Here is a 14532-nt window from a genome sequence, read left to right on the forward strand (position 1 = left end):
CGTTAGATTATACATCGAATATTATTGGAGAAACCTCCCAATGATAACAGTATAATCTCCAAAATGAATAAAAACTGAAAATGCACTGGTCCAAATTATTAGGCACAGTAGAATTTCTAAACATTTGATATGTTTTAAAGAACTGAAGATGCTCAATTGTGGAATTTGCAGCATTAGGAGGTCACATTCACTGAACAAAAAAGCTATTTAACTCCAAAACATCCCAACAGGCCAAGTTACATGTTATCATAGGAACCCTTCTTTGATATCACCTTCACAATTCTTGCATCCATTGAACTTAAAAGGGAAAATAAACTCCAAGCAAATGTGGCGCTAAGCACCTACGGATTTTTTGAATGCATCCACTTCCAGTGAAAAAAACAGGAACAAATTATTAAACCGTAAGGAGTCATATTGGATATATAGGTTACAAAGCCTTTATCAAAATGGACTTAATGATGTAGTAGAGAATGTGTAAGGGTTTGTCATAAAAAGGTCAGTCGTTTGCGTATGGGTTAATATAACAACAAAAGTTTGATTTTCCCTTTTTCAGGGGAGGAGGAAAAAAAAAGGGAAAGGAAGAAGAGAAAGGGAAAGAAAGGAAGGAAGGAAAGAAAAAAAAATCCTTTTTTGGGGTTTTTTTTTTTTTTTTTAAAGGACTTTTTTTTTATGGGATGAATTGATTCATGTAGAGATGATAATAGTAAAATTGATAAAGTATTAGAGTGAATCATATTTATAATTCCGTGTATACCTATACTTATAATGTTATGTTTGTTCGTAACAATGTAACACCATGTATTTAAAAGCTCATTTTGGATAGAATAGAAGTACTAAATTGCTCTTTTATTTATATGAGAAAAATGAGTCTCTTTAGAGGCTACCATGTAGATATTCGTCAGGAAAGGAGAACCTGATCCCCGGTCCCACCCTGCTAATCCATTCTAGGAACCCTCATAAATAAGAAAACTTGGAGGTTGTAACATCACTTTATAGTGCTTATATTGTATGTCTGTCAGCCGAAACACGTTGTACTGTATTTTAAAAATATTTAAAAAATATTTTTTATTTTTTTTGTTTTGAGAAAATAAATGAATTTTTATTAACATTTTTCACTGGAAGTGGATTCATTAAAAAAATCCGTAGGTGCTTAGCGCCACATTTGCTTGGAGTTTATTTTCCCTTTGAATTCGCCACCTATGTGGATCCGAAGAAGGATCAACACATAGTTCTCCAAAGTGAGCTGCACACCTTATTGGATTATACAACATACGGAGAGGAGTTGCCTAAAAAATTGATTCCTTGAGAATCTCAACGTGCATTTCTTACCGATAGAAGGTGAGCATAACCACAACTAAAAGAATTTTTTTAACTGATGGTAAAAGCGTATTAGGCTACTTTCACACTAGCGTCGTACTCGGCCCGTCGCAGTGCATCGGGCCGATGTACCGACGCTAGCAGTGAATGCGCCGCACAACGGGGGCAGCGGATGCTGTTTTTCCACGCATCCGCTGCCCCATTGTGAGGTGCGGGGAGGTGGGGGCGGAGTTCCGGCCGCGCATGCGCGGTCGGAAATGGCGGTCCGTCGGCAGCAAAAAAAGTTACATGTAACGTTTTTTGCAGCCGACGGTCCGCCACAACACGGCGCAACCGTCGCACGATGGTTGCGACGTGTGGCAAAGCGTCGCAATGCGACGCTAATGCTAATCAATGGTGAAAAAACGCATCCTGCAAGCACTTTTGCAGGATGCGTTTTTTCAACCAAACGACGCATAGCGACGTGCAGTGCACGGCGCTAGTGTGAAAGAGGCCTTACGCTCAGAGGAAGCGCCGCACTTGTCTCTTTTTTTCCCTCTTTCCCTTAAACAGGGTATTTCTAAATCCATTGAACTTGTGAGTTTTTGGAGAGTTTCAGTCAGAATAGCCTCCCAAAGCAGCTGCTTTGATGTGAACTGCCTCCCACCCTCATAGGTCTTTTGCTTGATGATAATCCAAAGGTTCTCTATAGGGTTGAGGTCAGGGGAAGATGGTGGCCTCACCAACCATGAGTTTATCTCATTTTAAGGCCATAGCAGCCAATTCTTTGCAGCATGAGATGGTGCATTGTGATGCATGAAGATGATTTTGCTCCTGAAGGCACGTTTCTGCTTTTTATACCATGGAAGAAAGTTGTCAGTCAGAAACTCTATATACTTTGCAGAGGTCATTTTCACACCTTCAGGAACCTTAAAGGGCCCTACCAACTGTTTCCCCATGATTCCGGCCCAAAACATGACTCCTCCACCTCCTTGCTGACGTAGCAGCCTTGTTTGGACATGGTGGCCATCCACCAACCATCCACTACTCCATCCATGTGGACCATCCAGGGTTGCTCGACACACATCAGTAAACAAGACTGTTTGAAAATTAGTCTTCATGTATGTCTGGGCCCACTGCAACCGTTTCTGCTTGAGAACACTGTTTCGGGGTGGCCGAATAGTAGGTTTATGCACCACAGCAAGCCTTTGAAGGATCCTACACCTTGAGGTTTGAGGGACTCCAGAGGCACCAGCAGCTTCATATATCTGTTTGCTGCTTTGTAATGGTATTTTGGCAGCTGCTCTCTTAATCCAATGAATTTGTCTGGCAGAAACCTTCCACATTATGCCTTTATCTGCATGAACTCTGTCTGTGCTCTGTTTCAGTCACAAATCTCTTCACAGTATGATGATCACTCTTAAGTTTTCGTGAAATATCTAATGTTTTCATACCTTGTCCAAGGCATTGCACTATTTAACGCTTTTCAGCAGCAGAGAGATCCTTTTTATTTCCCACATTGCTTGAAACCTGTGACCTGCTTAATAATGTGGAACATCATTTTTAAGTAGTTTTCCTTTAATTAGAATCACCTGGAAAACTAATTATCACATGTTTAAGATTGATTTCAGTGATCCATTGAGCCCTGAGACACAATACCATCCACGAGTTTATTTGAAAAACAAAACAATTAAATCTTTGACACAAGTCCAATTTGCATAATAATTTGGAACACAGTGTAGACTGCTGAGGAGAGTCCTCCCTGTGTGTCTCATATCAGCTGTGTTGTTGTTGAGAAATCATCTTTTAGCATTTTATATAAGTGACCTCTTCCAGCCTCCGGATGGTGCCTGGAGATAACTGCCCTCTGAGCTTCTTTTTCATGAAGGAGATGTTACCAGTGTGAGACAAATAACCAACACATTACAAGAGAAATTCAGGCTAAGTGCACACGTGGCAGAATTGCCACGGAAATTTCCACGGCAATTCTGCAACTCCTGCCACGGGTATATCACATGCGGAATTGGCATGCATATTCCTGCTAAAAACTAGGGTTTTGCAAGCATAATTAGCTTGCAGAATGCTAGAGTTTTCCAAGCGATCTGTAGCATTGCTTGGAAAACTGATTGACAGGTTGGTCACACTTATCAAACATAGTGTTTGACAAGTGCGACCAACTTTTTACTATTGATGCTGCTATGCAGCATCAATAGTAAAAGATAGAATGTTAAAAATAATTTAAAAAATTCTTAAAAAATGGTTATTCTCACCTTCCGAAGGCAGCCGATCTCCTCAGCGGCTTCCGTTCCTATAGTTGCCTTGTGTGCAGGACCTGCGATGACGTCACGGTCATGTGACCGCGACGTCATCGCAGATCCTTCACACAACTCATCCATAGGAACGGAAGCAGCTGCGTGCACCGGTGAGAGGCAGGAAGACTCCGGGGCCATCAGAAGGTGAGTATATCACTATTTTTTATTTTCTGGGTTTTTTTTTTTTTTTTTTTTTAACAATTATATGGTGCCCAGTCCGTGGAGGAGAGTCTCCTCTCCTCCACCCTGGGTACCAACCGCACATGATCTGCTTACTTCCCGCATGGTGGGCATAGCCCCATGCAGGAAGTAAACAGATCATTGCATTCCTAGGTGTGTGGAATCCTCACGATTCTGCAAATTTAATGAACATGCTGCGTTTTTTTCTGAAATGCGATTCCGCTTAGGAAAACAACGCAGCATGTGCACAAAAAATGCGGATTGCATTTTATTAAATAGGATGCTTAATGAGAGCAGGTTTTTTTTCACGGTTTTATTGCGTTTTTATAGCGAAAAAAACGCGAAAAATCTGCTCTCATTTTGGGGTTTTTTTGTACTGAAAAAGTGTCTTTACTTCCAGGTTAATGATCAGTACCCTGAAAAGTCGAATGTCCTTATTTAAATTGAGCACAAAGTAACAGATCATTGAGACATGGAAGCAAAATGGAAGTAAATCAGAAGTCTTCTGATTTGCATCTGTGTTTCATGAATTCCCGATGACTTCTATGACCGAGTATGATCCACAAACACAGATCCGAATACAACATGCTCTGAGTCTCATGAATCTCACACTCATATCTGTGATTTTCACATTTGTATGAATAGATCCATTCAACTCTATGGGTCTATATGTGATAAAAAAAATGTGTGAATGTTGTAAACTGATGTGAATACAATCTTAGCAATAAATCAGTGAAAAATGGATGAACAACAATTTTCAAGTCTTGTCACAGATTCTCAATGGAATTTAAGTATGGACTTTGACTGAGCCATTCAAACACATGAGTAGCTCCATCTATTTTCCTATTCACTTAAACCATCTTTCCTGTCCCTGCTGGAAGAAAAGCATTCTCAGACCATGATGCCACCATGTGCATTGATAGTTTTCCATCACACACGGTACTTTGCATTTAGCCCCAAATTTTCTAGTTTGGTCTCATCTGACCAGAACACCTTCTTCCACCTGCTAGCTGTGTCCTCTATATAGCGTTTTGCTAACTGCCAATAGTACTTATGGCTCTCTTTCAAAAATGGCTTTCTTCTTGTCACTCTACCATAACAGGCAGATTTGTGGAGTATACGACTAATAGTTGTCCTGTTGAGAAATTCTCCTAAATGAGCTGTGGATCTCTGCTGCTCCTTCAGAGTAACCAGAGACCTCTATCTGCTTCTCTAATTAGTGCCCCCTTTGCTTGTGATATCAGTTTAGGTAGTTGACCATGCCTTAATAGGTTTGAAGTTGTGCCATGCTCCATTTTTGTATGATGGATTAAACAGTGCTCCGTGAGATGATCAGATGTTTGGCTAATTTTTTTTTTTATAACCTAACACTGCTTTACTTTTCTCCACAACTGTATCCCCGACCCGTATGGTATGTTCCTTGGTTTCCATGATGCTGTTTGATCCCTTCATGTTCTCAAACAAGTCTCTGATGCCTTCACTGAACAGCTGTAGTTATACTGAGAATAAATTACACATAGGTTTACTCAATTTACTTATTCTGTGACTTCTGGTGGCAATTGGTCATTCAGGATTTTATATATCTGAAAGTATTTTAATGAGAAGGAATGATAAACTGGTATGAAAGTGTCTTCCATATCAGCATTCACCAATTTTTTTGTTGATGTCTTTTGTGCATTCTCCTTCGTTAAAAATTTAGTTCAATAGTTCCTGAAATACTTTTGTAAGAACTTCAGTTAGGCCGCTTTCACATTTGCGGTTGTGTCCGCAGCGTTTCTTCCGCAACTATCCGCATGCGTTGTGTATTCCTATATTTAACATTATCGACGCATGCGTTTTTCTATGTTCGCGTTTTGCCGCGTTTGACGACGCATGCGTCGTCTAGCCGTCTGCGTCTTGGCGCGGAAATGCAACATGTAGTAATTTTTAGAGGCGTCATTTTTCCGCCTGGAAACGTATGCGGCTGATTGCGCAAGGTTTGCGCCCAAAAAACGCATTGTAGTCTATGTAAACGCATGCGTTTTTCAGTACATGCGTTTGCTTGCGTTTGCCGACGCATGCGTCTCAATTGAGAAAAACATGTCTAGACACTGATAAGCCACCCCCCACATACAAGGTGATAAAGGGAGGGTGTGGACAGTTGCAGGTCACTACTCATCAGACTGCCTTGCAGACGAGACGCCCCACAGCCCCTTGGATCAGCAAACAAGCCTCAGAACTATGTGAGTATATCCTATCCAATGCATTTCTTTTCTATAATCTGTGTCTATGTGCCCTAATTTCTGTCATTCCTTTCTTTCTGCACACATCAGAATGTCTTCTTCTTCTGATGAGGAAACGCCTGGGCCTGCACAAGGGGAACATGTCAGCGAAGTGAGTATTCACCTCCTCAGATTGTATTCACTGTCACATCTACACATATGACAATGTATATTTTCCCTTTTTCAGACCACTTCTTCTACAGCGGAAGAGACTGGGCAGGAGCAGCGTAGTCACGGCCGGGCAAGACGGCGGCATCGTGTAAGTATAGCTGGCTGAATGTGTATTGTATCCTCACTTTATAATTCTTGAATCTTCATTTCTTTCTACTTCTCTCTTTCTTTCCCTTTTGCTTCAGCACCAGTGTTTTTTTTTACTTCAATATTCATGCCATTCCTCTGATTCTGTTTTCTGTCTTCCGTATGTGAACGCCTCCTATATTAATGTACTTTTTGTTGTTAGGTTCCAGAGGAGGATGAGGACCTAATTGAGAATGAACATCTCATCTCCCTGGTTCACGAGCGAGTCGCATTGTGGGACACCCGGGATCCACTGCACGCCAACAATGTGACGATACGGAGGCTTTGGAATGAGGTGGCCGCAGCGTTGTGGGATGGCTGGGCCAATGCCCCAGCTCGGGTCCGTTCTGCATTTGGTAAGTATCGCAATGCAGTGTGATGTAGTCAATACCTTGGCCATGCTCACACAACTGTGTATGATGTGAGAAAGTCATTACTTTTTCACAGCACATACAGTTGTGTGACCATGGTCAAAAGACCATTGTCCTAACTATTATGTTTTGTTTTGCCAACAGTGTCAAAAGTGAAAACACGTTGGAGATCGATGAAGGACCGCTTCAACAAGGACCTGCGCCAAGAGAGCCGGCTTCCAAGTGGTTCTGCAGCAAGGATACGCAAATACAAGTACCACCGCATCCTTGCGTTTTTGAGACCAGTCCTTGCACGAAGAACGTAAGTATATTGGTTAAAAAAGAAAAAAAGTGGTGTATAATGCAATTTTTTGTGGGTCATTATTTCAAATCAGTATTTGTAATCCCAAACCTTGAGTGATTGATAGATGCAGCAGTGGGGTACGTGTTCTTTGAATACTTTCCCTCACATAGTTCCTCTCCAGGTTTTGGCTTACCAATACTGATTTGAAATACTGAGCAAATACTGAGAGTGTGACGGCAGCCTGCACAACAGATCTATACTCAGCAAGTTAGGTGTCAGAAATAATGAATTCAGGATGCCAATGGCTCCTCAATTCATTTTTCCTGACACTTGTCCTGGTGAGTATACAGGTGGCTTGTATGTCCTCTGTCGTCAATTCGTATTTCCCATCAGTATTTGTAATCCCAAACCTTGAGTGATTGATAGATGCAGCAGTGGGGTACATGTTCTTTGAATACTTTCCCTCACATAGTTCCTCTCCAGGTTTTGGCTTACCAATACCTTGTATAGAGATATGGCTTGTATTGCCTCCATCGTCTCTTCATAGTTTACATCAGTTTTTTTAATCCCCAAGGACTGGTCGATGCATGCAGAAGTATAGCATGTTGTTTTATGAAACTTTTATTCCTACTGTTGAACTCCTGGCTTGCAAATTCTGATGTAAAATTCACTACAAATAGTAGTGTGACCTTTCCCTATCTGAATGTGTATCTAACTGTTCAGTTATCTTTTTGTAAATGTTTTGTAATATTTTTTTTTTTTCCGCAGCACTTGGAGCTCCACTGTTGGCCCAGGTTCTGGAGCGGTCCTTCATCAGTCAGCCACGGACCCGTCCCAGCCATCCTCCAGCGCTGCAGCAAGTGGGCCTGCCACACGACCAGGAAGCTGGTCCATCAGGTGTTCCCCTTCCCCAGTCCTCTGCCTCTAGCCAATTTTTTATGGGCTCCTCCCGGCAGCGGCAGAGGGCCGCGGACAGGTCACTCATGCCCGAGTTTTTGCACTTGAGCTCGGTCTTCCATGAGGGACTCAAGGCGATGGGTGACCGACTGGATACTGCCATTAGTCATATGAGCACACGTATCCAGGAGGTAACCACAGCCCTTGCCCAAGTGAAAGCCGACCTCCAGAGGCCAGCACATCATTTTTTTAATCAGATAGAACAGGGCATGTCGGAACACCTTAGTCCTGAGCTCCAGATTACTGTTATGCAGGCCTGCAATGCTGCTTACGTGCATGCTATGCAGCAGAGTCGGTATTTTCAGCAGACAGTGGGGGCATTTCCAACAGTGCCCACACTGTCACGCTTTACATCAATGCCGACATCTGCTGCATACCACTGCACGGCCACCTCCATTCCAAACACTGCCGGACCGTATTATAGCACCACCACCATGCCCAGTGCAGTGGGTCAGCCCACCGCCACCACCATGACAACTGCTGCTCCTGCTTGGGCCTCCTCCACTGCCACCAGCATGCTGCCGCCGCAGGACCCTGCCCTGGCACCACCACCAGACTGCCGTTGCCGGACCCTGCCCTGGCGTTCCCTGCCACCACGAAAACGAGCCCGCGCAAAACAAGGAAGGGGAAAGGCAAAAAAAAACAAAAAACCATAGCTATCCCTCCCCCCTCACCTCCCAATGTGTCTGTAATGTCTGGTTTGTCTCACCCTTCCAGTGTGTCTCAACCCTCTCATGTGTCTAGCCCTATCCCTGAATATCCTGACCCCAGCAGTTTCATTGCGCCTTCTCCTGCCACCCCTATGTCGGCTACAGTAAGCCAGACCTCACAACTCAACACCCCACAATATCGGCACTCAATCCCAAGCAGGCGCAGTTAAGTTTTTGGTTTGTGTGTGTTTAATAAACCTGTGTTTTGCCCCAATAAGGTTTGGTTAATTGTGTATTTCGCCGCCGTCACCACACAGCATGCGCCAATAACAAATAATGCGTCAAACACTTTTTTGGGGGCCACCTCCAACCTCCAGTACCTACTTAGCAGAACACTGAAGCTTGGTGTGTGTTTGGTTGAGAGATATGAGGTTGCCCCCAAAAATAACACTTGTATTTTCTCCCAAAACAGTTCTTTCTGTTTACTCCGTGACTTTTGGTCGCACACAGAAGACAAAATGGTGGTAATACACAGCACAACTATACTCAACAGGTCGTGTCTTATCAGAAACATTATTTATGACCCCTGACCTGCTGATTTTAGAAATGCATTGTATTACCTCCATTTTATCTTATTGGTACATATACATATATTTCACACAAAGTGAAGGAACAATGTACGTCATACATGGCATATCTATACTCACCCGGACAAGTGTCAGGAAAAATGAATTCAAGAGCAAATAGCATCATGAATTCATTAGTTCAGACACCTGACTTGATGACTATAGATCTCTGGTGTAGGCTGCCGTCACACTGTCAGTATTCGCTCTGTATTTTACAGCACTATTTGTAAGCCTAAACCTGGAGTGGAACTATGTGAGGAAAAGTACATTAAACAGATATGCACCACTAAAAGAATTTAACTACCGCTCCTGGTTTTGGCTTACAAATACTGATGTTAAGTACTGGACAAATACTGCGACAATAACGGACATCGTCTATACAGTCTGCGGCAAATAGCTAATGGTGAACCAAGACAGGACTCAATTACGTCAACAACCTAAGCCCAAAAACCGAAAGTGGTTTGTTAAGGAAATAGATAGGAGACATGGTGAAGAAAGTAAATCACAATTATTTTATTTGAAAAAACATTAACATTCCAAACATAAATTTGCAGACCCGAAACCAGCAGTACATTTTACACCATATTGTCCTGCCATGGCACACGTCCAATGTCAGAATCAAAAAACGCTGCAAATTGGTCCCGCATGTGGCCTACTTCAACTGTTGACCGCAGCGGGTGATGACGGTAATCAGGCAAAGGGTTTGCAACAGGTTCATCAAGTTCTATGGTGGTCAATGGTCATCCACTGTCTCCATTTTTAGATTTATTGCAGTTGCTAGAATGCGCCATTTGGACACCATAATCCCAAAGGCACACTCTACTGTTCTGCGTGCCCTGGTTAGTCTGTAGTTATAGATCCGTTTTGTGCGGTTCAAGTCCCGACTTGAATAGGGCTTCAGGAGATTTTCACTCATCTGAAAGGCCTCATCCCCAACCATTACAAATGGCAGCGGTGGGCCTTGAGTGTAGGGGAGTGGTCGTGGCTGTGGGAAATTAAAATTTTTGCCATAAACACGTCGGCCCATATCAGAGGTTTTAAAAGTCTGTGAATCGTTGTCACGGCCAAAAGCACCAATGTCCACAGCAATGAAGCGACAGTCCGCATCGGCTATTGCCATAAGAACTACTGAAAAATATTTTTTGTAGTTGAAGAACTGTGATCCCGTTCTGGCTGGTTTGGTAATCCGGATGTGCTTCCCATCCACCGCACCCAAACAGTTGGGAAAATCACAAACAGTCCAAAATTTGTCAGCAATTTCTTTCCACATGTCCTCCGTGGGTATGGGTATAAATTCCTCACGGAGAATGGTACATAAAGCCTGGCAGGTTTTAAAAACAATTCCGGACAGCGTGGAAATCCCAAGGCGGTACTGGAAATGAAGGGATGACAAGCTCTCTCCAGTTGCAAGAAATCTGTAGTAAGAATAAATAATTTACAAAATACGCAAAAAAACATCAGACCTGCAAAAAATTTTGGGTAGCTTTTGTTTAGAATTATTACGTACCTTAAGGTAACCAGGAGACGTTCCGCTGGTGGAATGGCTCTACGGACCTGTGTGTCCTGTCTCCGGATGGCTCCTTGGACACGATCAAGCAAATCCCGGAAAGAGTCTTGTGACATCCTGGTATATTCCGGGAATTTTTCTGGGTTCTCATTGAGCTCACCATACAGGGTGTGATATGCACCACGGCTCTCACGCAGTTCTACAATGGGGTGTTGCCAAAACCGCCTACGCCTTGTCCTTCTCTGTCTTTCCCGGTTTCGGTGTTGCTCCCAAGCAAACGCACATGCCAGAAAAATCTTGATGCTCAGATCCAGTTTAAAGTAATAGCTATCCATGTGAAGATCCATCTTCTCACAGGACACAGGAGCAAAATCTGAAGATTTCAGCTGTCCTAGGGTCTATATATAGATTTCACATAATACACGCCCTCTGTAGTCCCATTGGCTGGTTCTTCCATCTAGAATTTTTCTCTGGTAAATTTTTGCGACATGCGCACAAAAAACGCAAACGCATGGAAAACGCAAGCAAAAGCATGTAAACGCTGCGTTTTAATGACGCATGCGGTAACCGTAAGCGTTTTAAAAACGCTGCGTTTACACGCGTTTTCATGCGTTTTTCGTGTCCTTGCGTTGGCGGATTAAACGCTGCAGATTAAAACGCTAATGTGAAAGTAGCCTTAGTCTCTTTGTAGCTTTCTTCATTCTCCCAGGTATTTAATTTTTTGCTACTGCTACAACTCTATAACCTTTATCAACTGGTCAATGGTCATACAATCATGATGGTTTTAATTTTCCATATAGCTTTTCTCTCTTTTTAGAAAGATTATTCTGCAGTTTGAAGATTTCATGTTGCAATAGAAAGTCTTACAAATAATTTGCCCATATACAGTTCTTATTTGGAAGAAGTGAAAGATCTATTGGTTATATCAGTGGGCTTTTTTCTAAAACGTATATTTTTTTGTATTTGATAATATATATTTTTTTACAGAGACATGTTGTGTCCATGAAAATGTGTTTCTCAAATCCCTTACAAATATCAGTCATATTTTACTGGGAAGAAAAGTTCTTATTCTCTGACATTAATCCATTCTCCCTACATATCAAGCGATATGGTTGTTATCGTGACTATATGCTACTGGTGTGGTTGGGGGCACAAAAACAGGCAAATATCTTGTAGAATACATCAATGATAATCACTAACTTAAAATGTATATGATATTACGGTAAATTTGTTATACAATATCATATTTACAATAATACTTCTAGAATACATGTTTTGGTTGTAACATTATAAGGTGATAATAGGGTAAATGTTGATTATCTTATCTACAAGCCATGCCACCCACCCTATATAATTTGAAAATATTCTAATAGATAGGGAAATTGATTTGTTCAAAATGCAATTGTGCAAATGCATCTGAATTGTCAAGCTACGCAACTCAGGTTTGCACTACATGACAGAAAGTGAGGCTGTTAAAATTGGTGTTAAAGCGCAAATAGCATTGTAGGGCAGATTGAGAAAAAAAACATATTACATAGCTCAAACTATACATAAAAAAGCTGAAATATTGGTAGTATATGCAACAATGGCGAAACACTTTGAATCAGGCCCATTAAAAGAAATAGCAAAGATTATTGAAAAAACATATACCAATGCTATCTGAAGGTGAAGAACTACATAACATATTACAACATGATGTTAGGTATGTTTGTATAAAATCTTCTACCATAGGCTCTATTTTAACAATTAACTGGTTTTCAAATAAAAAAAAAATTATTAATACAGTAGGGTTTTACGGTTGTGTGCAAAATACACAAATCTTATTATCAGTGCTTAGCTCATTCGTAAGGTATCTGATCACACGAGTTAAATTTAACAGAGTATGTAGTATGCACAACAGAGACCCTCAAAGTTACTATCAAATGACATTTGTCCAACTCTATCAATCCAAATCCCACTGGAACATCAACTGTCTCCAAGCACTTTGCAGAAAAACATGGTGGTAACATGAGCTCGTTCTCATTTTGCAGCAATCATGGAGCTAGTTTGTAATTGCTGGTATGTGTTTTTTCAAAAGGTACACCGTCTGTACAGAGGGGCAGGTGGAAGCTTCCAGAAAGCCCAGGAAGAATGGCATAGTGGGACATGGAAAAGAACACCTAGCCATGAAGAGCAGTACTCTAATTTCACTGGACCTACGTTGCCCCAATACCCAACAGTGCCAAGCTATCCTTCAGGAGGACAATGGCAATGACCTTCATTTTTACTAATGAGCTGCAAGGTCTAAAGGTTGTTTATAGCTCATATCTTTGCCAAAAATGACATCTCAAATGAAATCAGTTTACAATGGTCCATTTTCTGTACAAATTATTCTTTTCATAAGAAAACCTAATGAATGCTATTTATATCACCATTTTTCTGTATACATTCCAAATTCAAGAAAACTGTTAACTATGGAAATAAATCATGCTAGGTCTTCTTTTAACATCCCTAGTTTTAAATACTAAATTCGTACTCCCCAAAAAATATATTGTATGTTTACTCATAGGCCCCCAGTTCATCATTGCTTTTGCATTTGTTTTTTGTCTAGTTTTGTGCCTTTTTTGTTTGTGTGCACACAATTCATTATTCTATATGCACATTTTTAGAAGTCTATTTAATGTGTGCTCTCCTGGATTTTTTTCCTCTCTTTGGGAGCGGAGTTTAGAGTTTCCAGATGTTTTAGCCTGATTCATCAATGGTAACTTTTTAAAAAGTCGCAAAATTTGGCGCCACTTCACTCCAGTCACCCCCTAGTGTATATTTGAGTACACCAATATTTTGGCACAATTTTTGTGACTTTTTTTTTAATTGCGCCAACATGTGACTTTTAACGCCACAAGTCACAAAAACAATTGAAGACAGGGAAAAAGCACATTTTTGACTTTGTGCCAAATTTATGAATCGCATTCGCCATTTTGATGAATTTTGCACCAAAAATGGCAACAAGGCAAAATAGGAAAATGACTTAAAAAAAACTGCAAATGATGAATCTGTGCCTTAATTTGGTACTATTTGAGAACATTTTTTTTTCATAATACAAACATCACGAATATCATTTGCTGCATTTACCATGGTTATACCTATTAGTGCCTTAATACATACGAATAATACTTGCATGGGTTGGAAATTGAAATAATCTGTAACATTCTTTTTTGTGTTTCTGAAAATTATTTCTGGAATTGCTTCAGAATTTGCTACTTGTTTCAATAAACTAATAAGTTTAAAATCAAAATGTTGTGTTTTAGGCTGTTTATATCAAGTAACTACTTTTTAGCACGTAAACTATGATTAATAGCAGTAACATATAGAAAAAAAGAATGGATAAATTGGTTTATATGACCATATTTCAGATTGTGAGGGCTACAAATGTAGAAAAATACATCTGACTTACAGGAAAAAGCACTTTGCAGCTAGAATCATACAAGTGAAGTAACGGTTCTGCTTACTTCTTACAGAAACAACACTCCTATCACAGATAAATAGTGATAAGCATATGCAGCTCCGTCTCTCATTTTTAACGAATAAGTTCCAACATCCATTGCGATCCAGTAGAAATAAGTTGTTATAAAAAGGGAACACTGCCTAATGATTCTAGAGCAAAATTCATAATAATGTTTGAATAAAAGTTTATCCTTTTTATGACCTACTTCAAAGTAGTTCTGACTCCACTAGGTCAGTATACAAATAAATATAATGTAAGTAAGTGGAAAAAACAAGAATACTTTAGAAATACCTTACAATCTGCTTCAC

General features: G+C 40.8%; 1 protein-coding gene across 3 annotated transcripts in view; it reads left to right on the forward strand.

Annotated features, from left to right (window-relative positions):
• SCAMP4 (secretory carrier membrane protein 4) overlaps positions 1–14014 on the forward strand; it is a 121193-nt gene extending 107179 nt beyond the window's left edge. For all 3 annotated transcript variants that reach the window (XM_077273035.1, XM_077273053.1, XM_077273044.1), the window contains exon 7: positions 12818–14014. In XM_077273035.1, the coding sequence (XP_077129150.1) occupies positions 12818–12994 (177 nt within the window). In that variant the 3' untranslated portion in view covers positions 12995–14014. The remainder of the gene's footprint in view (positions 1–12817) is intronic.
• Positions 14015–14532: the final 518 nt, after the last annotated feature.

This window comes from Ranitomeya variabilis, chromosome 1 (genome assembly GCF_051348905.1).
Source record: "Ranitomeya variabilis isolate aRanVar5 chromosome 1, aRanVar5.hap1, whole genome shotgun sequence".
In the NCBI taxonomy this organism is placed as follows: domain Eukaryota; kingdom Metazoa; phylum Chordata; class Amphibia; order Anura; family Dendrobatidae; genus Ranitomeya; species Ranitomeya variabilis.